We start from the raw sequence: 21,857 nt of genomic DNA, 5'->3' as shown, positions 1-21,857 counted from the left end.
CCAACTGTAATTGTAATTTTGGGGCGATTTCCTCCCCGCAGAGCTGTCCTTGGGCCCTGGCACAAGCACCTCCGCTCGTCTCTGTCTTTACATACAAGCCTAAAATCCAGCCCAGAAACCTTTTCAGCCTTCTCTGTATCCATTCCAGTCACCATTAAAATATTCTCGTTTTACCAGATGAATTTAGGACCAGTTGATATTGCCAAGGCACTGCTGATTAGACTGACAGTGGCATTTTCTGGGCTGATTTGCCCCGTGTATCCAGTTTCTCAGCTGTATTTAGCTGCTGTCAGCGCTGCATCGCGCCAGCACAACACCCTGACTCGGAACACAATGCCTGGGGTGCAGAAGAGCTTCCCACAGTGTTTTTCAGCTGTATTTTTAGCAGGAGAGTTTTGCTTATGAAATAAACTTTCTCATGAAGCAAGCGAGAGAGACAAGGCAAAGTCACACCAAATCCAAGGTCATTCGGCTTCGCTGGCTTCGCAGCTGATGTTTCAAACCCCGGAACAAGCGCAGCCTGCTCTATTTTCAGCGTTGGAGCTGCCGGTGCTGGTCACAGACATTGTTCTCCAGGGAAATAAGTCGCGAGAGAAGGGCAATTATTTTGACAGGACAGAGGTTAGAAACTGGGTAAGTCCTGGTAGTCACCATCGAACCTGTTCGTTCCAGCTTCACTTGGAAATGCTGTTCAAACACAATCCCACATTCCACTTCTGACATAATGGTAGGAGGTACACTTGTGCAATTTAAAAATAAAAATCCCTTTTGTTCCCAAACAACGAAACATGGGGATGTTTGGGAAAGTCTGACCAAGTCCTGATTGAACAAGAACCTGTGATTACTTTTCCTAGCAAGAGGCAATCGTTACCTTTTACAATGCTTTGCTGCTCGGTGGTGATTTATAGTTCCAAGGAGGTTTATACATGTTTACTGCTCTGTTGTGAGGAGTTAACGTCTCCCACAGTCGCTCCAGATGCTCAGGGCTTTACCTCTAAACCGTGTTTGTACGGTAGCGTTGGGTTCAGGGATCCAATGCCCGGCATGCCATGCCCTGGCCCCAGTGGAGGAAAATACAGAAAACAAACGGGGGGGCGGATGTCTCTGCAACCCCCCGAGGGACAATTATGCGATCAACAGGAATCAGTGCGCAAGGCATGTTAGATCAAGATCAAGTCATAAAATGCAGAAGTGCACGAGAACCGCGAAAACCACAGACAACCGGGCTGCGCACGCTCCCGAGGGCACCCGGCCCAGCCACCCGCGTCCTGCCCTCGGCAGCAAGTAGAAGAGCTGCACAGTCTTCTAATTTTGTTGTCATTTTGTGGAAGCAGAGCTCATTTCTCCTGCCAGGAGATGATCACCGTTCAGACGGAGCCCGCCAGTGCCACCCGGGCAGCTCTGCCCCTTCTGCTTAAGCATCAACATCTTCTGCAGTCCGCGCTCGACAGCCGCGGTGTACAAAACACGGCGAGGAAAGCGTGCCCAGCAGCAGCCTTGGTAGTAAACACAGCTGCTCAGGGAGGCTTTCTTTAGGGGAAAAAAAAAAAGTATAAAACCTTATACTTCTTTTTAAAAAAGATAAGATCTTTTTTCAAAAGATTGCTAAGATCTTTTAAAAAAGATTGTAAGACCTTTTAAAAAAACGATTATAAACTGGTTTCAAAGCAGTGGTGCAGTTCACCTGCAGGTATTTAACCTGTGCCAAAGGCCTGCCGCGGGTGACAGTCGGCACAAGGGAACCCAGGGCAGCGGGGCAACATCCTGGCACCTGCGACGTTTCAAACCAGACCAAGAAACACACCGCAAATCGCTGCCACGCAGGAGTCAGGGCAGTGGCCAGAAGACCTGGTCCTGCTCTGAAAGTCTCCCCACACCTCCGGAGCGACCACCCGCACCCCGAGTGCTCCTGCCCCCGCGCCGCCATCCTGACAGGGCTTTTCTTCTTTTGGGGGAAAACCCAAGAAATGCCTCTGTCTTTAGGAGCGGGATGGAGAGGCACAGCAGGATGGAGGCACAGGGGGATGGAGGCACAGGGGGATGGAGGCACAGCGGGATGGAGGCACAGGGGGATGGAGGCACAGGGGGATGCAGGCACAGGGGGATGGAGGCACAGGGGGATGCAGGCACAGCATCTTGCGATGCAGGAGCAGACAGGATCACGGGGAGATATTTTTTGCTGACCAGGACCAGGGTAGAAGCATCGATTCCTGGGGCGGGGGGTGGGGGGTGGGTTAGGAGAAAATTAAAATTTCTAGAAGAGAATTAAAGCAAGGTTTCAAGGAAGGCTGGACAAGCCATGGACTAAACTAGGAGCGACTCCAGCCGAAGGGAGGGAAGGTTTCGATGCACCGTGGTGAAATGACAAGGGGCGGGATGGGGCGGGACAGGGGCGGAGGTGGGGGGGGGGAGGCGGCGGGGCCGCTCCGGCTCTCGGCGGGGAAGCGCTGGCGGAGCCGAGCGATCGGTAGGTACGGGGGGGGACCGGGGAGGGTGAAAGGGGTCCGGGCTGGCCCGTCCCTTCGGTCCCGAAGTCCCGCCGGAGGGATGCCCGCGGGCATCCGGGCTTCGGGACCGAAAGGACGGGGGCGATGGGGCCGGGGAGGGCGTAAGTCGCTCGTGGTGTCTCTCTGCACTGATGCAGACGTGGAGTCCTGGGGGTTTGGGTGCTTTTGCACCAAGGGTGCAGGTTTTCGTGCCGGTCGGGTGTTCTGGATGTGCACGGTGGGCAGTGGGGTGCGGGCGTTCTGGTTTAACCTCTGTTTACACGGGGTTTTCTTTAATGTCGCTGATAAAAGGGAGGGAAGCAGAACGCAGCTTTCTGAATATTTTAGTGTCTGTTCCCTTTGCTGTGGGAAAGGTGCCATCCACCCCAGGCTGCTGCCTCCGGGCTGGGGGCTGAGGATGCTCCCCCTGGGACACCGGCTTTATTGCAGAGCAAGACATCTGCTGCTGGGGAGGGGGCTGCTGGGGGGTTTTGCTCCTCTTCTGTTCCAGGACTCACGTTGTTCATTGCACAAGCAGCAGAGTTAACTCTCAGCAACGTGACCTCACTGGCACGTGAGGAGTGAGGCTTGTCATCGTCCGAGGAGACAGGGACACGACGGGAACCCCAGGGCTACAGGCAGGGGAGGAGGAGATGGAGCGGTTAACACGGAACAGAGTCAGGCAAATGCTGTCTAAACCTCCAGACTGTAAACACTCTTCGAGTGCTGTACGTGTGCCCGCCGGGATTCGAGACCTGGAGGCGCCCGCGCGGGTCGGGGCGGCAGTGGGCGCCTGGGCGGGCGGCTGTGAGCGGTGGCCGCTCTCTTCGCAGCCAACAGCATGGCACAGCGTCTCCTGGGCACTCTGTGACCCCGGCTCACAAAGGGCTTTCATTCCTCACTGACACGTTACTGCTCTGTGTTTTTAACCACCAACCTGTAGTCTTGTGATAAAAGCCTTTCCTCCAGCGAGCAAAACCACCACTAGATAGCATTAATGTCTTCTCTAGGAAAACACGGGCTTTCCGTCAGGCTCTGGAGAAGCTGCCAGATGAGCAGCCGGTGATCAGAGAGGAATGACTGGTGTGTGGCCCAGCAGAGAAAGTGCTCAGTAATTGCAGTATCAGGCCCAGCAGCGTCAGCGTGGTTTTGCAGCCGAGGTACCACCCTGGAGCCTCCGAGAGTGTGCCGAGTTTTGCTTATGTCTTTATTTCCTTTAAGTGGCAATTGCCCTAGGAAAACCCCAGAGGAGATTCAACCCAGTCAACGCAGCCATTTCGTAACGTGGGAGTCTGATCTCACCTGTGAGGTGGAGGAGTTTCAGCCGGGATGATGCTGGGGTGATGCAGGGCTGGAGTGGCAGCTGCTGGGGGCAGGTGAGGACATCTCCTTCGCTGCGCAAAGCAAAGCGAAGCACGTTAGAACCAGGCACGGGTGGCTTTTGGGATGGCTTCGGTCATCACGGGGATGTGGGTACTGCCAGGGGAAGGGCACGTGGCACCCTGTGCAGCCCAGGGCTCTCGCGGCCCTTGGGTCGCTTCCTGACGGTCACTTTGGGTGGCACCAGCGTGGTGACAGGCGCCCGCCCCGAGCAAAGCCCGGTGGTGGGGGGCGGCGGGGGAAGCAGCGGTGGTTCCCCGCAGAGGGTCCCGCACGGGCGGGCGAGGTCGGTGCTTGCAGAGGCCGGTGTGAGCTGCGGGCACCCCGGGCTGTGCAGCAGCAGCAGCAGTGACGCGCTGCCGCAGCCCACCTGCAAAGGAGGCGAAGCCGGTTCGGATCCGGTGCTGCAAATGGAGTGGGGTGACGCCAAAATGCAAAGGGGCAAAAGGAGCCGGGGAGCCTGACGGGTGCGTGTTCCCTTCCCTGACCAGGGCCTTGGAAGCGGAGCAGCAGAACAAGAAATAAAACCAGTGAGCGGCTGCTGGGAGCTGCCAACTGTCCAAGCCCTCGTGCCTCACACGCTGTGTGAATAGCAGGGGATTTGGGGGCAGCAGCAGGCACAGATCTGTGCAACCCCCTGTGCCACGCAGCAGCGGGAGCCGGGCTGCCTGCCCCTCGAGGGGAAGCACTTTCCAAGTCCCCAGCCCTGACCTGGGCTCCTGTCCCACAGCAGCCTCCGCTCCCTTGCTCCGGAGGGGGTTTTGGGAAGGGGTGATGGGCATCCATGTGCCGATAGAAGGTGGGTCTTGTCCCTCATTTGTCACCCGTCTGCTCCAGGTACAGCTTGCTGATGGGGCAGAGCAGGACAGGCTCCAGGCCGGCACCAAAACTGGCACCAAACCCCCACCCGAGCACTGAGCCTCTGCACGTGGGGCGAGGAGCCCCCCAGTAACAGGGGCTTCGGCTTCCCGTCGGGCACGGCGCCTGGCACAGAGCGGCTTCCAGCAGTGAGGAGGAAACAAGCAGTCTGTTTGGGAACGTTCTGGAAACAAAGGTAAGAAGAAAACTGTTAAAATGAGAAAAAGATTGAAAAAATGCAATCCAAGTGTGGTCAAACACAGCTTTTGCTTAATGTCATGTAAAAAGCACAGCTTATGCCTGAAGGAAGAGTAAACCTGGGGCTTTCACGCTGCTCTCGTGCCAAGATGTCCCCTGCAAAGCCCGTGACAGTCTGCCTGGCCGAATTGCCAGCACACCTTTGTTAACTTGGCTTTTTAATTTTGGGATCTGTGTGTTTTCATGGCGGGATGGAGATGCTGCAGGCATCCTGCGTGAGGCACCTCTTCCAGCCGACCCCATCCCCGTCCCCATCCCCGTCCCCGTGCTCCCGCTGGTGAGTGCCCCATGGGGCTGTGGGACGGAGCAGCACTTGCAAAGAACAGGTCCAGTAGCTTTGACCAGAGTGTCCTCCTGAAACCATATGTGTCTCAACATTGCCATCAGGGGGAAAAAAAAAACCCACCTAAAATTCCACCTCAGGAAACAATACAAAAAGAAACAACAGCTTCTTACAGCAGCACCAGGTTGATGAGCATCCACCCGGATCTGTGTGGCAAAGCGGGATCCGTCCGTGGCAGGTCTGAGAGCCGGCAGGAGCCCACACGCCGCGTTTGGCCGCCGCGGTCCGCAGCAGCAGAGCGCACAGCGGCTGCAGGGTGTGCGGCCGGTCTGGTCCAGCCGGGCTGGATTTTGCCCAGCGCAGTGTAGGTGTGTTTTAAATTTTAATCTAATCTAAATCTTTTATTGGATTTCTTAAAGGTGGAAAATATTTACTAGTTTGCCCTGCCAGTCTCTCTGGATTTGGCGTGTTTTGCCGATGCCGTTCTCTAAAGCAGAGCCCGACCCGGAGGCGGTGCCGTGAGATGGGGCTGCGCTCACGCCCGCAGCAGAGGCTCGGGCAGAAGGGCCACGCGCGTGGCACGCCTGCCCTTCGGCGCGGGCGGTTGGGCAGAGGCTGAGGTCGGTGCTGCTGTTTCGGTGTGGTCCTGCCCCAAGCCGGCGAGCATCTGCCGCGCTGCGAGCTGCTGCCGAGAGCGACCCCTCTGCAGGCAGCGGCGGTGGGAACCTCTGGGGCACGAGCTCACGGAGGATGGGTCAGGGGTCTGGGGGTCTGGGGGGTCTGGGAGTCTGGGGGGGCCGAGTCCCAGGACACGTGTTCCTTGGAGAACAAAACGCTTTCACACGAGAGCGGAGCCTGCCTTCAAATCCTGGGGAAGCAGCTGGAGTTTCTCCTTTCCGAAGCCCTCTCGATCCATCGAGACCTCGTGGTGTTGGGCTGTGTCTAATGTCACGTGTAACAGGGTGTGCACTGAAAATCATCGTCTCTCTTTGCATCATGGAGTGAGACATCATAAATCTGCTGGCTTTATACTCCTACCAACCTCTGCATACGCTACTCAGGAGATTTTGCAGATCTGGCTGTGGATCAGTATTACCTTTATTTTTTTTTGAAAAGTAAGGGCACAGTTGCTCCCTCTGCCCAAGAGGCCCGTGCGCACCCTTCGGCTTCCTTTTGCACCTTTGGTAGCCCAGCTACGAGTAACGTCGTGTTAATCCAGTGTCTGCGTTGCCGAGTACTGCTCGTTACTGAAATATTGCTGCGTTAGTTCGGCACTCTCCTAGGATGCTGAGTTATAGGCAGCATTAATCTTTAATTCTGTTCTACAGTTTAAATCTGAAAAATGTTCTAAGCAGCTGACTCGGGTTTGTTTGGAAATCCTGCCTCGGGATATTACGATTTAGTAACACAAATTCTCACCTGGAAACAGCCGCACAAAATGTTCTATTTACTCACAATATGAATGTGAAATATGCAGCATCCCTCACCTGAGCAGGGGAAGCATTCCGATACTATCTGAAAGACAAAGGAATTTGGTGGAAAAAACCAATCTGTTGTCCTTCCTCTGGCGGGCAGCGGCACTGAGCAGCATTCCGGGTCCTGGGAAAGGCGCTGCTGGCTCCAGGTCCTCTCCTCCTGCGCGCTCCGGCAGCCGGCTGCGCTGTCACGCTCTCTGCTGTTAAGAAAAGCCGCCTTGAGCCCGGTGTTAGCTCGGGCACCCAACGCCGTTGGCCCACGTTCCACCCGAACCCGCCTCAGGTCCGTCCTGCCTGGTCCACCGAGTGTCGGCAACGGTTTCAGACGATGTTAGAGACGTACCTGTTTGCACACCCAGCACCGACTTCCTAAAAAGTTGTCTGGTCAGTTATTGCAACATCTGCCGGGCCGGGCCGGCACTCGGTAAGCCACCGGGCACAGCCATGCCCAGCAGGTCCGAGTCACTTAACTCTCGTGGGGCCAGAAGGGACCCCAGAAGGGACGTGACAAAAACGTTAACTGCTTTTGGAACTGCAAAGCACAAACCTGCCCCTTGTAGCCTCGCAGGAGGTGAGGGGCTCCGGGTCTTCTCGCTGCCACGGTGTGACCCTGCAAAACGTCCGCTCTGAGTTTCTCCCGGGTTATAAAGCCACGGTCATGCCATCACAGAACTGCCCCAGCTCTGCTTTGCTGACAACACGAGTACCCAGGCTGCCCAGAGAAGCTGTGGCTGCCCCATCCCTGGAGTGTTCAAGGCCAGGTTGGATGGGGCTTTGAGCAACCTGGTGTAGTGGAGGGTGTCCCTGCCCATGGCAGGGGGGTTGGAACTGGATGAGCTTTGAGGTCCCTTCCAACCCAAACCCTTCTGTGATACCCTTGGCATAGTACAAACCTCACCTCTCAGCATAGCTGGCTTGATGTCTTTTCTCCCACTTGCAGACAGCAGCATGAACCTCAAGAAGTACTTCGTTCGGGCGCTGCACCGCCTGCAGAAGGGCCCCGGCTACACCTACAAGGAGCTGCTGGTCTGGTACTGCGACAACACCAACACCCACGGCCCGAAGCGTATCATCAAAGAGGGGCCGAAGAAGAAATTAATCTGGTTCTTCCTGACGCTGCTCTTTGCATCTCTGGTCTTCTGGCAGTGGGGTATCCTCATCAACACCTACCTCTCCTACAACGTCACGTCATCTCTCTCCATTGGCTTTAAGACCATGAAGTTCCCAGCAGTCACGGTCTGCAACGCCAACCCTTTCAAGTAAGTGTTTCTCCACCTGAGTTACCCAGTTGTGCTCCTACACCCTCAGCTCCATGGGTGCTGTAAGGTGCTGTGGACCTGTTCCTGTCTCAGATGTCGTGTTAGGAGCATCTATGGAAACGATCCTTGGACTCACCAAGTGGCACTAAAAACCAAATAATGGAGAACATAAAGGTGAACAGCTCAGGTCCAGAGGAGGGTTGGTGTGCCGGCGAGTTTCCCTGGGTTCCTCACTGTATCTGTTAATCTAACGACGGTTACTGCCTCCCTGCAGACTTTCCCTGGCTCAGGGAAAACTCGAAGTTCAACTCACTTGTCACAACCAAAATCAGTCTCTTGATCTTTCCCCACAATCCCTTTCTTTCTCCTTCCTCGCCGGGAACGCACCTCTTATCGCTTACGCTCCAGCCATTAAGAGCTGGTTAAACAGTCGTATCGGCGGGAGCTGCAGCGATGGAACTCCATCATAATTTCAAAGGAGTAACTGATTTTTATTAGAGTTCCTTCAAATTTATGTCCATGCAATAGAGCGGCCCAAGGCAAGACGCTCTCGACCGACACACAGGAATTTGGGTTTTTCTCTCTCTGCTTGCCAGAGGTGTTTTACATAAACTATAGAGAATGACCGAAATACTCCCGATTCGGCTCTGCGCCGACAGAGCACCGTTCACCGCCGCAGCGCTCTCTGCTCACCCTCCCGCTGATTTCCACCCCGTTGCAGGCTGCGGGGATGCCCGTGCCCGAGGTGCCCGTGCCCGAGCTGGCCGTGCCCTGCACAGAGGCTCCCGTCGTTCTCCAGTCAATCTTTAGGCAGTGATCTGAGGTCCCCAGGAAGGTCCACGCCAGCGGAACAGCAGACAAGGTGCTCCACGTCCCCACCACCTTGACACTGGCTGGTAACTGCTCTTTGTCCTGCAGATACTCAGAGGTGAAGTATCTGCTGAAAGACCTGGACAGGCTCATCGAAGCGGCGCTGGAGAGGATCCTGCAGCCCATGCCGTGGAACAGCAGCGAGAGCAGCTCCCCGCCACTCAACCTAGAGCTCTGGTACCAGATACCCCTGGTCCTCATCGATGAGCATGACAAAGACAACCCCGTCATCCTGGACATCTTTGAGATCAACGAAACTGCTGCAGACAACCAAACTGCTGCAGCTGAGACCTCTGCAGATGACCAAACCACTGTGGGCAACGAGACCTCTGCAGATGACCAAACCGCTGTGGGCAACCAAACTACTGCTCCACCTGCCCCAGCCAATGCGACATCAGAAGAAAAGAAGTACAAGCTGGCGGTGAAGCTGGTGAGAGGGGTCCCACGGGTGGCAGCCGGGGTGGGACGAGGGCCAGGCAGTGCTGGGCACCTCGTCAGGGATGTGGTGTGGAGATGGGCATCTCTCTCCCACCAGCTGCCCGTGGCCGCTCTGCCTTGGGGCTCTGCTCAGGGTGCGCCAAGGCCAGCGCGGGCAGCACCCTCAGTACGGGGCAGTTTGCAAGTTATGGTGTTATTTTAGTGCTACAGAGCTGTTTACTTGGGGTTTTGTGCAAGGCAGCACAGAGGGTTTTTCAGATTTTTTTTTAAATTTCAGAGGAGGGTCTCAGCCCCCAGAGGCTACGCACCAGACACCCAGCCCCACTGCTGGATTGGTGCAGGCGGGGTCTGCAGCAGCAGCATGCCCTGAATGTGCCCCCCTAAACGAAAGGGAGCCCAGCAGGAGCCGTGCCGAGTTGGCCTGCGATGAATTTTAGGCAGCTGCACAACATCAGTGAGATCAGCAGGTTCCTCGTGGAAAAAGGGACCGACAGCGCGCAGCAGCCCGGCACTGCGTCGGGCGCGCAGCGGTCCCGGCAGCGGCTCCGCCAGCCTCTGGCGAGAGGGATGCTGGCACGCTGGGCGGCAGCGGGCAGTAACGGGGCTGCGCGCAGCGTTGGTGGCGCAGTGCGCCGCGGTGCCAAGGACGATGCCATACCTGCTGGGTTGCCAGCGCAGCCCTGCTGCGGGCTGAGCGTGGGCAGAGGTGCTCCACGCAGGCTCCTGCCGCCTTCGCCTCTCCCTCAGGCCTGGCACCCCAAATGCCAGGGCGAGGCTGTGGCTGCTGCTCGTACCCCTCTCCTGGTGCGGTCCTCAGCACTGAGGCGCACGGTGGTCTTGCGACCCCCCACCCCCTGCTCCCATGGAGTCTTCAAGGACCCGAGGTCTGGACTTTGGCAGCTGGGGCAACTCCATCCTTAAAGAATTGGCCGAAAAGTGACGTTTTCTGTAAGCTTGGGAGGTAATTCTGGGATGGATGGAGAATATGCCCAGCTGGGAAATCTCCCTGGGGGGCACCCGTCTGTACAAACACACACAGACGTGGCAGCCAGCCCCACGGCTCCATCCGGCCATACCTCCTTCGTTCCCCGGGAGCAGCAGGCAGGGCTGGCACGGAGCCGAGCGGGCGCAGGGAGCGGGGCCACACCGTCCGTCCCTCCTGCCGGCCCCACCACAGGACGGAGTCAGACCCGCTGCTGTGTGTCCCCAGTGCAGCCACCCGGGCTCCGACAACTGCACCTACAGGAACTTCAGCAGCGCAGCGCAGGCGGTGACCGAGTGGTACCTCCTCCAGTTCACCAGCATCCTCTCCAAAGTCCCGCTGCAGCAGAGGATCAGGATGGGCTACCAGGCAGAGGACATGATCCTGGCGTGTCTCTACGGGGCCGAACCCTGCAACTACAAGTAGGTGCATCCTGAACTCCCTGCCCTTCTCTGTCCTTTCAGGAACTGTACAGGGCACTAAAGGTACAACGAGCCTTTTTCTTCTCTCTTTTTAAGGTATATACCAGTTAATAAAGAGATTTAAAAAACTGATTTTTTTGTCAGTTAATAAAGATGGTCCTAACTCTAATGACATTTACCAGAGGGTTTCTGGATGGAATCGTAGATGAAACGGGTTATTTTGGGATAGTGATGGTTGGAGTTGTAGTTTTGGGTGGGATGTTTTGCTCATGATCTATCGAGACTAACTGCATCAACGGGACCTCCCCAGGGTATTTAGTGATAACCAGCTGCCAGCCCAGGTGCTGACTCAGTGTACCCCCAGCACAGCAGTGCAGCCCCCCCCACAAAGTGCTACCCCAGCGGCTGTGTCTCAGTACACACCAGCACCTTGCTTTGCCTTTTTTAACAGCAGGTCGATTGAAGTGGCATCAGCTGGAGTTTCTATACGGGCACTCAACAAACGAAGCACCAGTCCCACCAGACGCATTATTTTATAACCCTTTAGTCCTCCCCGAGAGTCACAGTTTTATGTGCATGATTCTTCCAGGAATTTCACCCAAATCTATCACCCAGACCACGGTAACTGCTACATCTTTAACTGGGGCATGGACGAAGAGGCTTTGAATTCTTCCAACCCTGGAGCCGAGTTTGGTAAGAGGGAGCCCTGCGAAGGAGGAGGGAGCTGCAGGAGCAGCAGTGCTGGGGGTTGTTGTGTCTCTCAGTGGCCGTTTCCGTCAGATGTAGGAGATTTATGGTTTCTGTGGCTCTGGAGCACTCCTAGGAGCGGATAGGATTCCCTTTCCCAAAAGGGAAACGTGCCACATAGAAACAAGTAACGTGACGACAGATGTTACTTCGCAGAGGTGTCGCACCTGGATAGCCAAAATATCTGAGGCAATGTCCGAATATTCGCTCAGATATTTCCATCCTGTGCAGTCACCATCACACGTGTTCATGCACGTGCAAGGCTGACGTGACAGCCAGACCCCGGCTCTTCCCCCAGGGATGGGGATTTTTGTGCACAGTGAAAAGAAAATAGACTCCTTTTATTTCCCAAAGACTTGCGTATCGATACAATTCCTGTTCTGTTTTGTCTGGTGTGCCAGGGCTGAAGTTAATTCTGGACATCAGCCAGCAAGACTATATCCCCTACCTGTCCTCCGCTGCCGGGGCCAGGCTCATGCTGCACCAACAGAAGAGCTTCCCCTTCCTGAAGGACCAGGGCATCTACGCGATGGCCGGGACGGAAACCTCCATCGGCGTGGTGGTGGTATGTGTGGCATTCCTCTAGAGCAGATCGTCTGAGAATAATGTTATCTGATGGGACTGCAACCAAGTTTGTTTTAAGTCTCGGCTGAACTGGCTCAAACCAAAAGAGTCGAGGTATACGCTCGCCGTGGGCTGGAACGGTTTATGGAGACTTATGTAACTGTCCTGGCAAAGTGCTTTATTGAAGCCAAAATATTGAGCTGAGGTCATTGTTCCCTCTTCCTTTAGCATGTCAGAAGGTGCCTTGCTAAAGTGTGTCTTCAACACCCTCATCTGCCCCCCTCCGCCCCAGGGAACGGGTTGCAGCTCCCGCAGGGAACGCAGGAATTGCAGAGTCTCTGGAAAACGGGCACCGGGGAGCCGGGGAGGAGCGGTCGCTACTGAAATCTGCCCTTTCGTTTTCTTTCAGGATGAACTGGAACGGATGGGCTATCCCTACAGCGACTGCACCACGAACGGGTCTGATGTCCCCGTACAAAACCTCTACAGCCAATACAATACCTCCTATTCCATACAGGTAAAGCCCATTTTTAAATCAAACAAAGCTGTTTAGGAAAAATCATCAAAGCAGATAAAATCTTTGACGGGCATGCAGGGTTACTGGGGCATCAGCCATGAGAAAGTCAAAGCATAACCTCAACACAGGACCCTTCCTTTCTGGTAACAAACCAGCACTCGAGTGTGAACACTCAGCAGCTCCAGGTTGGGAAACGATCCGAGCAGGATCCCAGCAGGAGCAGGAGCTAACGGCGCAGGGATTAAGACCTGCAGCAAAGGATGAGGACGGCTGCTCCGCGGGCAGCACGCTTTAGCGTAACCCCCAGTTCTCATCCCCACGTACGGCCAGGAAAGGGCATCGGCGTTTATCGGTCCCTGAGCCAGGTACGAAGTTTGTTTCATTTTGAGAGGAAACGGTGATTTCTGTCATTTTCTTGAAAGCCAAAGCACAGCAAACCCCCCAGGATCTCTGCAGGCACACGGGGCCGTGTGCGGCCGACCAGCAAAGCCCTAATTTGCAGACAAAAAGCAAACGTTTTTACCCCCCCACGGAGTGCAGGTTAACGCTGGTCCTTTCCTCCTGCCCTGTCGCCTCGGGGCTCGGCTCCCCGGAGCGGAGGGCTCCCGCTCATCCTGCAAAGCGAAGCAGGAGCGGGGTGCGCCTGGGCCCCTAAAATCCGCCCGTTCTTCAGTTTTCCCCATTTTGGCCCCCGAGCAGCTCTGGCTGCCGTCGGGCGCCCATCGGTTCCTGCCTCGGCAGCACTGGCCGAGGGGACCTGGTGTCCCCATCCTGTCCAGCCTCCATCCCTCCCTCCCTGCACCGGACGGTGCTGGGGACCACGGGAGCCCCGGGGTGAGGGAGCCGCCGGCAGCCCCTTCCTCCGGTGCAGGGGAGAGCCTGGAACGGCTGAAACTCCCCATCGCTTCGGCTAATGCCGGCTCCTTAATAATGTCGGAAACACCGGGAAAATGCCTCTTGCAGAGGGCCCAGCACGGAGCTCCCCGTCCTCCCGGGACCTGACTGCTCCCGCACGGGGACGGCTGTTTGAGAACCGTCGTGCTCTGGGTTTTAGCCGTGGCTTTGCTCCGATGTGCAAAGCAGCCCGTGTTTTGTGCACACAAGCAATACCTGCCGCTGACAGGAGAGGAATAGACAGGAGGGATTCCTCTCCGGAACACTCCTGCTCTTTTTAATCCTTTTCTCTTTAGGAGGGAGCATTAAGTCATTTTCCACCCTGAAGATGCCTGCTCGCTTAATATAGGAAACGCCTTGTCTGCACTTTAAGATTGGGATGCGAAAGTTTGTAAACCTTGAATCTGTAGGAAAATACAGTGGTTAATCTGTAACAGGCTGTAACAGAAGGGAGAAGCATTTCTGAAGGTTGAGCTCTGGCAATAAGGAAAACATCAAAAGTGTTTTGGGGTTATTTAACGCCTGAAGAATACACCCCAGACAAGAGGGAGGGCTTTCGTCTAGCAGGTTATTTTATATTTCTGCCTTTATATAACAATTGGACCACTTTACCCTACTTTTTAAGATGCTTGTATAACGTTTAAACAAATACTTGAAGTGATTGCACTATGGCTTAAAAGTTGCCAAACGCTGACAGGGCTCTGTGTCCACACAATTCACGTCACTTCGGAGACCTCTCAGCAAAATCAGGCCCTTCCGTCGCCCCCACCGCGGCGAACTCCGGCAGCGCTTCGCACCGCACAAACCCTCTGGCTGCTCTACAGCTGGAGCTGTGAAATTTCCTTATCTGCTCACAGCTTTGTTGTGCTCCGTGCACTGTTCCATCCACAATCCCAGTGCTCCGTGCACTGTTCCATCCACAATCCCAGTGCTCCGTGCATTGTTCCATCCACAATCCCACTCCGGTCTCGGATGATTAACTCGGTGCAGAGCTGATGGCAGCGCTGCCGCCCAGCTCCCGCACTCCCGTGGCTGATGCCATCCTTCCAGGGAGAGGGGCAGGTGCACGGAGAAGATAATTCACATTTCTAAAACCTGCTCTTTATGCTGAAGTATTTTTTGAGTCTTGGCTTTTAAGTGAGCACCCTGTCCGTGTGTCATGTACAGCCTGGAGGCAACAGCAGCATCTCTGGGTGTAGCAGGACATTTTTATTCCTTTTTGGAAACTCCATGTTCCTTCCACGAAGCCCTGTGTAGGTAAGAAAGGAGCAGTCTCTGCACCTGGGAGCAGGCAGCGAGTTCCCTCCTGCTCCTGCGCGGTGACTTGCCCACGGGCAGCTCACGCCTGGGACGTACCTTAAACCCGGAGGAGCAGCAGTACAAACGCATCACACCGAAAACCGTAACTGCAGCACAGCTCCACATGTGGCAGCTCATCCTCCCGCCTCGTCTCGCCGGCGTGACCCGTGCCGGGCTTGCCGAGGGGCTGTGCCACCCGGCGCCGCTCGGCACACACCGGAGGATGGGACCACGGCGCGGCGCAGGGATGGGCGCTGGCAGCACCCGCTCCCCGCGCGGCTCCAGCCTTCTCTGTGCGCAGCCACGGAATCGGCGGCTCAGAGCGAAAGAGAAAACAGCTGAGAGCCGAGTGACGCCCCCAGCACGGACACCAGCGGCACGGGGGCGCGCAGGGCGCTCAGCCCACCTCTAAGCAGCTCCTCTCCCCTTTTCCCAGGCTTGCCTGCGCTCTTGCTTCCAAAACGACATGATCGAAATCTGCGGATGTGGTCACTACATGTTTCCTTTACCCGAAGGGGCAAGTTATTGCAATAACGACGATAACCCAGGCTGGGGTAAGAACACGAACAAAACGAACCGCTCAGCCCTGCCAGGGCCCTGGCACGTGGGGGGGCACGAGCGGCCGTGAGCTTTATTGCTGGTGGGAACGCAACAGGGGAACAGCTTTTGCCCAAAGGGAGAGAAATGGGGGTAACGCTCCGGGCCTCTGCGCCTGAAGAGCCCAGAGACAAAGTGGCCCGAGGAGGGGTGATGGGCTCCTGCAAGAACGCCCCGAAGGGGGTCTGGTGCTCCTGCCCTGCAGCTGCCCGGGGCTGCACCAAAGCCACCAACACCAGGCAAGCTGGCTCCATAGTCTGCAGAAAACTAAAATTCCTTTTTCATTTATTACTAAAGTGTCTGACCGCTTTGCCGGAGTTTCTCAAGGGAAGGAAGGTCAGAGGGGCAGACAGCAAACCTGTGCAGCAGGCTCACACCTGAAGATCTATTTTATTAAAAGAAATTGATATAATCCAGACAGCGGGGCCCTTGGCTAAAGAGATGCTTTGACTTTTTGTTTTCCCCGAACAGCGTATTGCTATTCCTTACTGAGGTCGAGTATAAGACACAGGCAGATCTGTATCGACTCGTGCAAGGAGACGTGCAAGTGAGTACCTGCGCCAGCCCGGCGCGACGAGGGGGGGGGGGATCCTGCGGGTCCCCTCCCGCCAGTTCTGACCTTTCGAAAGCGGCAGCACGTTGCGTGGCGCTGCTTTCCTGCACCAGAACTGAAGTTCCAGCGACTTCAGCGGAGGGGAAACGTCCGTTCCAACGCTCTCCTTTCCCCCCCCAGCGACACGCAGTACAAGATGACCATCTCCATGGCAGACTGGCCGTCCGAAGCCTCGGAGGTAACGCCGATTTCGTGTTTTGAAACGCTCATTAATAATGACCTGCTCTCAGCCGCATGAATCACTCGGTATTTTCAGAGCTAATGGCCGGGTAGCGAGCGCCTCTTTGCTAAATTACACATTTTCAGCGTGCAAACACACGCGGTGCCGGGGCCTGAGACGGGAGGAGGGACACCCCCACGGCGGCACCTCCCCTGGGGTCCTGCACCGAGTCCTGCAGCTCCCTGGCAGCTCCTGTGGGTTCCTGCCCCACAGGCACCCAGATGGAGCTTCCGCTCAGTTCCGACTATATTTTGTTTCCCTAGGACTGGATTTTCCATATTCTGTCTTATGAAAGGGACATGTCGACAAACGTGACCCTGGACAGGTGAGTGGGAGCAGCGGCCGCTTTCTCTCCTCTGTGGAGCCCGACGGGCCAGAGCCCACGTGTGCTGGTGCCAAGGGGGGACGAGATTTGGCACACGTTTGCCGGGAAGGGGCACAAGGCAGATCCGAAACGCGCTTCGCGCGTATCCCTGCTGCGCGCAGCGACCGGCTGGGCCAGACGAACTCAGCGGTGCATTGAGTTCAAACCGACACGCACCGCGGCGCCTCCGATGGGTTCCACGTAGGAGGCTGGAAGCTCTGAAGCTGGGACCAGTCGGGTCCGGCTCCCGGATCGTAACGTGTGTCCCTGCATCCTTGTGTCTCGGAATCTGCCCCCAGCAGTAGGGGGGAACGCACCAGAATCAGGGCAACTGGTGGGTCACCCTCTCAGAACCTAACTCTGAATTAGATGGAAAAGAGATTTTTTCCCCCAAGGAAAAAATCCTGGAGAAGCAGCTGTTGGCTGATCTGTACCTGTGAAGCCCCCTGTAGTGCCGGGGGCCGTGGCACAGCGCTTGGTGCCCTGAGGAGGGGTGACGGCCCCTCTGGGCCAACCAGGGCAGTTCGGAAACACAACCCAAACAGCCCCAAAGAAGCTTCCAGGTGCCCAAGTGCTTCTTCAGGAGGAACTTCAGAACCGCAGCTCTTCCCTTTGCAGCCAGTGGCACTTTTTAACTTCTCCCACGTGCCCGCAGAAGTGTCAGCAGATGCCCGTGGCAGCTCAGGCTGTGGGCAGGCACGGAGATGAGGCACAGGACACCCACTGCCCGGCTCTGTGCTCAGCTGCCACTTCTCCCTTGCAGAAATGGGATCATCAAGCTGAACATTTACTTCCAGGAGTACAACTACCGCACCATCTCGGAGTCTGCCTCCACAACGGTGAGTGCCCATCTCTGCCCTTCTGCCCAGTGCTGCGGGCACCTGGTGAGCAGATGCCGAAACGAGTCACCCCGAGCGCCCAGGCAGGGCTCAGCGCCTCGGGGCTCGTCAGCCCTGGCCGGAGATGCTCCTCACCAGGAGTTTGCCAAGTCCCTCGGTGCTGCTGCTTCACACGTCTGTGGGGAGGTTCGAAGCAGCCGGTTCGCAGCCCCTGGTTTGTTCTCCCCCCACCCCCCGTCCCTCCCGCCAGCGCGGGGCAGGTCGGTGAGAAGTGGCACCGGGGAGCACAGCCCCTGCGGAGCCGCAGGGTGAGGGACCCACAGGCAGGTGCAGGGGGCAGGAGGAGCATCACCAGCACATGGGGTGACGGGTGGGGGCTGATCGGGGTCCGGGGGCCGTGGCCTCGGCTCACTCTGCTCTCCTCCCCGCAGATCGTTTGGCTGCTGTCGAACCTGGGAGGCCAGTTCGGGTTCTGGATGGGGGGCTCGGTGCTGTGCATCATCGAGTTCGGGGAGATCATCATCGACTCGCTGTGGATCACCATCATCAACATGATCAGCTGGTGCAAAGGCCTGAAGCAGAAGCGGGCGCAGGCGCGGTACCCGGATGCACCCCCGACAGTGTCGGAGCTGGCGGAGGCTCACACCAACCCGGGCTTCCAGCACGAGGACGCGGGTGCCCTCCCCAGGGACGAGGCGCTGCCCCCCGAGCCCGGCACCCCCCCACCCAACTACGACTCGCTGCGTGTCCAGCCCGTCGGCGTTCTCGGTCCCGACAGCGACGCAGAAACCGAGTGAGCCGCACGCGCCGCCACCTCCCGAGGACCGCGGACGGCACGCTGCCGTCGCCGTCCTCCATCGGCCACGTGCTCAGCAACCTTCTGCTCTCCAGCAAAATCAGGAAGGAACTAAAAAGCCCTGGCTGTGCTCCCCTCCCCGACTTGGTGCTCACTGCAAAGACGCTCTGTCTAATAAACCCTGTAATAAATCTCGGAGAGCTGGCGTCAGGCTCTGGCTTTATATATAGCCCTGGTGTAAATCAGCATTGCTATGTAAACATATGTCACCGTTTCTTTTTAACGAGGGGTTTTGCTCACACGTGGGTGGGAAGCACTTCCCAGCGAGAAGAGCGGGGCAGGGGCGGCTGCGGAGGGGGTCCGAGGCGGGGGGCGCTGGGCAGAGGCCAGGGTGCCCTGATGGCAGATGCTGAGACATGGCACAGCGCGATGCAGCTGTGCTGCACGGTGGGTCGGACCCCAGGGTTGGGACCAAAGCTATTTTTGACTTCTGAGGTCGTGGTATTCCCACCCCTAAACAACTACAACGGAAAGAGAGGAAAAGAAAACCGTCCCTTCGCTTCTGGAGCCCAGGGGTGCTCCGTGTTTGCTGCCGCTCGCACCGCAGGCGGGCACGGCTGTTAATGTGTGTCGGAGATAAATACTCAGCCTCCGCAAAGTTCAGGTGAGGGGAGGAAGTGCCAGGCTGTTTAACAGTACCACGTTCTTGGCAATAAATAAATTAATTTAAAAGTTGCCTTTAAGTTTCCTGTTGGCAGCGGGTGCAGTTCAGCACTGGCAGGAGGCTGATGGCCGCAGCTTGCAAGAAGAAGGGGGGTGCTGTGCTCACCCCGACATGAGGGCGACCAGGGGCGTTGGTGGTCCCCGCAGGGCTGGGCTCAGCAACGCAACGAGCCCACCCGGCCCCCAGCTGCCCCAGGAGCCCACACAACCCACGGGGACCTGCCTTCCTGAAGTGCTTTTGCAAAACCTCAGGAGGAAACACGATCGTGTGGTTAAACCATGCGACTGGGAACACGATGTCCCGGGCACGGCGCCCAGCGCGGGGTGGTGGGGGCAGCCGCGGTGGTGAGGGGGGTCCACGCTCCTTCTCCCCTGGCATCTCCCCGAGCACGCGGTGCTCCGGGGCAGAGGTGCCGGGGCAGAGCGTGCCGGGGATCCCTCCATCTCCCCTCCGTGGCGGCGGAAGCGGTGGGTCTAGTTGCCCACCACCACCACGAGCAGGACCGAGGACCGAGGGGATGATGTGCCAGACAAGATGCCGCCGGCACGGCTGACGCTGCCCTGCACCGGGGAACTTCTGCGTTCAAAAGTCACCGAGAGTCAAACCCTTAATTGCCGGAGAGCTGCTCTAACACTGCTGCGGTAGTTACAAGATAATAACGTGTAGAATATCAGCAGCCTTAATTTTATAAGACTTGAGTCATGAACTTTTAAAATTTTATGATCAGTTCCAAAAGTAATAGCAGCTTAAAATAAAGTTTTGATTTGCTATTACTTCTGATACGTGAATTTTTACAGACATTTCCCAATTTCACTCAGTGATCGTAAAAACAAGCAGCTTAACCACTCTTAAAACTAAATTCAGATTCATGAAGCAGTGAAACAGCTTTGGAAATCACATTCTCAGCCCGTTGGGGTTTTCTGCCGTTGAGAAGGAGGGGTGAGGATCGGGAGGTCGGTGGGTGCCGCCGTGCGCTCCCGCACCTCCTCCCGGCTCTCGGCTCCACGACCGCAGCCTCACCACCGCCGCGGGGCACCACGCGGCCGGGCAGCTGAGAAACACGCCAAGGTCTCGCTGCTGCTTCTTGGTGCTTCAGCAGCCAAGCGGGCTGAGGCTCTCGGGTCTGACAGTGCTCAGAAACGATGCGCGGGGGGACACCCGCACCGGGGCACGTGCCAAACAGCCCCTTCCTCCCAGAGCCCCGAGCAGGGGCTGCGTCGGGTTCAGCTGCCACTGCCCGAGAGTCAGGAGGTTATTCAGACACCGACACTAGGCACTTCGAGCACTTTCATTTGCAGAACTTCCCACTCAATCCACCGGAACCAACGATACGTTTTACAGGCTTTGTAGCATCTGGAACAATTCCTCCAGAAGTTTCGCCTCAGAAACAACATCTGATTATCTTTTATGCATGAAGCAAACAACAGACGTGCAGCATTACACTGGGAGAAGGAGGAGATGACCGTTTCATCCTTCAGCACCACATTCTTCATGAATGGGAACAGTTAAGCGAGGACTCACGCCGCACAACTCATCCGTCACCAACAGCCTCCCGGGGCTGGTGAGCAACTGCGCCCGCCGGAGCTCGACAAACCCTGACTCAGGGAGCACCTTCTTACCAAACACCCAGCCCCTCGTCTGTCAGCTGGTTCTCATTTGCAAGAGCAAATGACCAACAGCCCACGGACACGCTGCTCTGGAACATCTCACTGCGGGCACGGTGTGAGCTCAGCAGGCACGAAACACCACTGTGAGCAGCGACAGGGCAGGTGAGAGTGGGTGAGGACTCTGGTGAAGACACAGGAACCTGCTCTTACAAGAGCTGTCCTGGACTTTTCCTGCCTGACTCCTCACTTCCCTTCTCCCTACAGAGATGTTTCCCTCCCTGAGCACCGCAAAGCCGCGGTGCAGCCGCCTTCACCACGAGGGACAGACCCTGTACAGTGACAGCACCTCATCCCACATCACAGCCGAGTCGGGAACAGGCACCTGACACCCCCCTCCTGCCTCAGTGCTCACTGTACACATGCAAGACAATACGTGTCTTGACAAATGATTTTCTCCAAATGATTTTGCAACAGCAAAAAAAAACCACTGTTCCCTGCAAGAAACACAATAGAGCGACTTGCTTAAAACACCAGGAAAGCTGCGAACAAAGCCCCGGGCACCTACTGCCACACTCCCACCACAGGCACTGTCACCATTGCCAGCAGCAGGTCTGGTCGTGAACAGCTGTTCAAACATCAAGCTACTGCAGAGACATCAGATGCTTTTTTATATGGGAAAAGAATCGCCCCGAGCCAGCTCCTTGTGCCGGTGAGGCAGCGGTGCCCGGGAGGAGCTCGCCGCAAGGAGAGGGCTGCGGAGAGCGGAGGGCAGAGCTGTTGTCCCAGGCCAGCCCCCTCCCAGGCACTGTGAAATGCAGCCCCTCGGCTGCTGGCACCCCGGCTGGGCTCGGCGTCTGCTGCCACGGAGCTGCCAGCAACGGAGGCAGCAGCAGCAGGTGCCTTCCAGCCTCTCACCCCTCCAGCCCCAGCTGGGCACCAGCCCTACGGCCATCTGCCCCGGGAAACGCCGCAGCAGCAGGGAAGGAACAGCCTCGAAAATCCTCATCTTGTGGCGACAAGGCGGGAGGATGGGAGAGGCACAAACAGCGAGATTCACCCGTCTCCCTGCGAGGGTGAATTGGAACAGCGTGTTCTTGGGCAGGACACGGACAGTTTGCTATTCCAGTTACTGCTGGTTTATAGAGGGCGTCTGACAACTAATAAAAGCAGAAAGTGTCTCCGGTTCTTGACTTCACCTCTACCAGCCCGTCTCTCTCCCCAGATGGACTGATGGCAGATAAGCCTATGTGTGCAAAGGGTTTTCTCCCTCCTGCGGCGGCAGCGCCGGGAGATTCGGCTGAGGACGGGCCAGGACCGGGAACGGAGTCGGGCACAGCTCTCCCGGGGTGAGGCTTCACAAATCGC

At 56.8% G+C, this 21,857-nt stretch overlaps 1 protein-coding gene across 2 annotated transcripts; it reads left to right on the top strand.

The window, feature by feature from the left end:
- The first annotated feature begins 7,688 nt into the window (after nucleotides 1-7,688).
- Nucleotides 7,689-18,162, top strand: SCNN1B (sodium channel epithelial 1 subunit beta). 2 transcript variants are annotated; one of them, XM_086622199.1, is made up of 12 exons: nucleotides 7,689-7,999; nucleotides 8,918-9,299; nucleotides 10,518-10,711; nucleotides 11,301-11,404; nucleotides 11,860-12,023; nucleotides 12,432-12,539; nucleotides 15,169-15,286; nucleotides 15,801-15,876; nucleotides 16,063-16,120; nucleotides 16,426-16,487; nucleotides 17,290-17,365; nucleotides 17,797-18,162. In XM_086622199.1, exons 1-12 carry the CDS (start codon nucleotides 7,689-7,691, stop codon nucleotides 18,160-18,162), a joined length of 2,019 nt encoding a protein of 672 aa, XP_086478325.1. The 2 variants fall into 2 exon arrangements, with proteins under 2 accessions (XP_086478325.1, XP_086478324.1); XM_086622198.1 differs by having other exon boundaries at nucleotides 10,485-10,711.
- The last annotated feature ends 3,695 nt before the right edge of the window (nucleotides 18,163-21,857 follow it).

The sequence above is a fragment of the Tauraco erythrolophus genome, chromosome 17 (assembly GCF_009769465.1).
Source record: "Tauraco erythrolophus isolate bTauEry1 chromosome 17, bTauEry1.pri, whole genome shotgun sequence".
In the NCBI taxonomy this organism is placed as follows: Eukaryota; Metazoa; Chordata; class Aves; order Musophagiformes; family Musophagidae; genus Tauraco; species Tauraco erythrolophus.
The sequence above is the reverse complement of the archived record's forward strand: the minus strand, read 5'-3'. Positions and strand labels throughout refer to the sequence as shown.

Bases quoted from the DNA above. Each gene is read 5' to 3' on its own strand.
- SCNN1B (XM_086622198.1), top strand. From the start codon at position 7,689: ATGAACCTCAAGAAGTACTTCGTTCGGGCGCTGCACCGCCTGCAGAAG. The intron at 16,121-16,425 runs GTAACGCCGATT...TTGTTTCCCTAG, and splicing joins GGCCGTCCGAAGCCTCGGAG to GACTGGATTTTCCATATTCT. The intron at 17,366-17,796 runs GTGAGTGCCCAT...TCCTCCCCGCAG, and splicing joins CGGAGTCTGCCTCCACAACG to ATCGTTTGGCTGCTGTCGAA.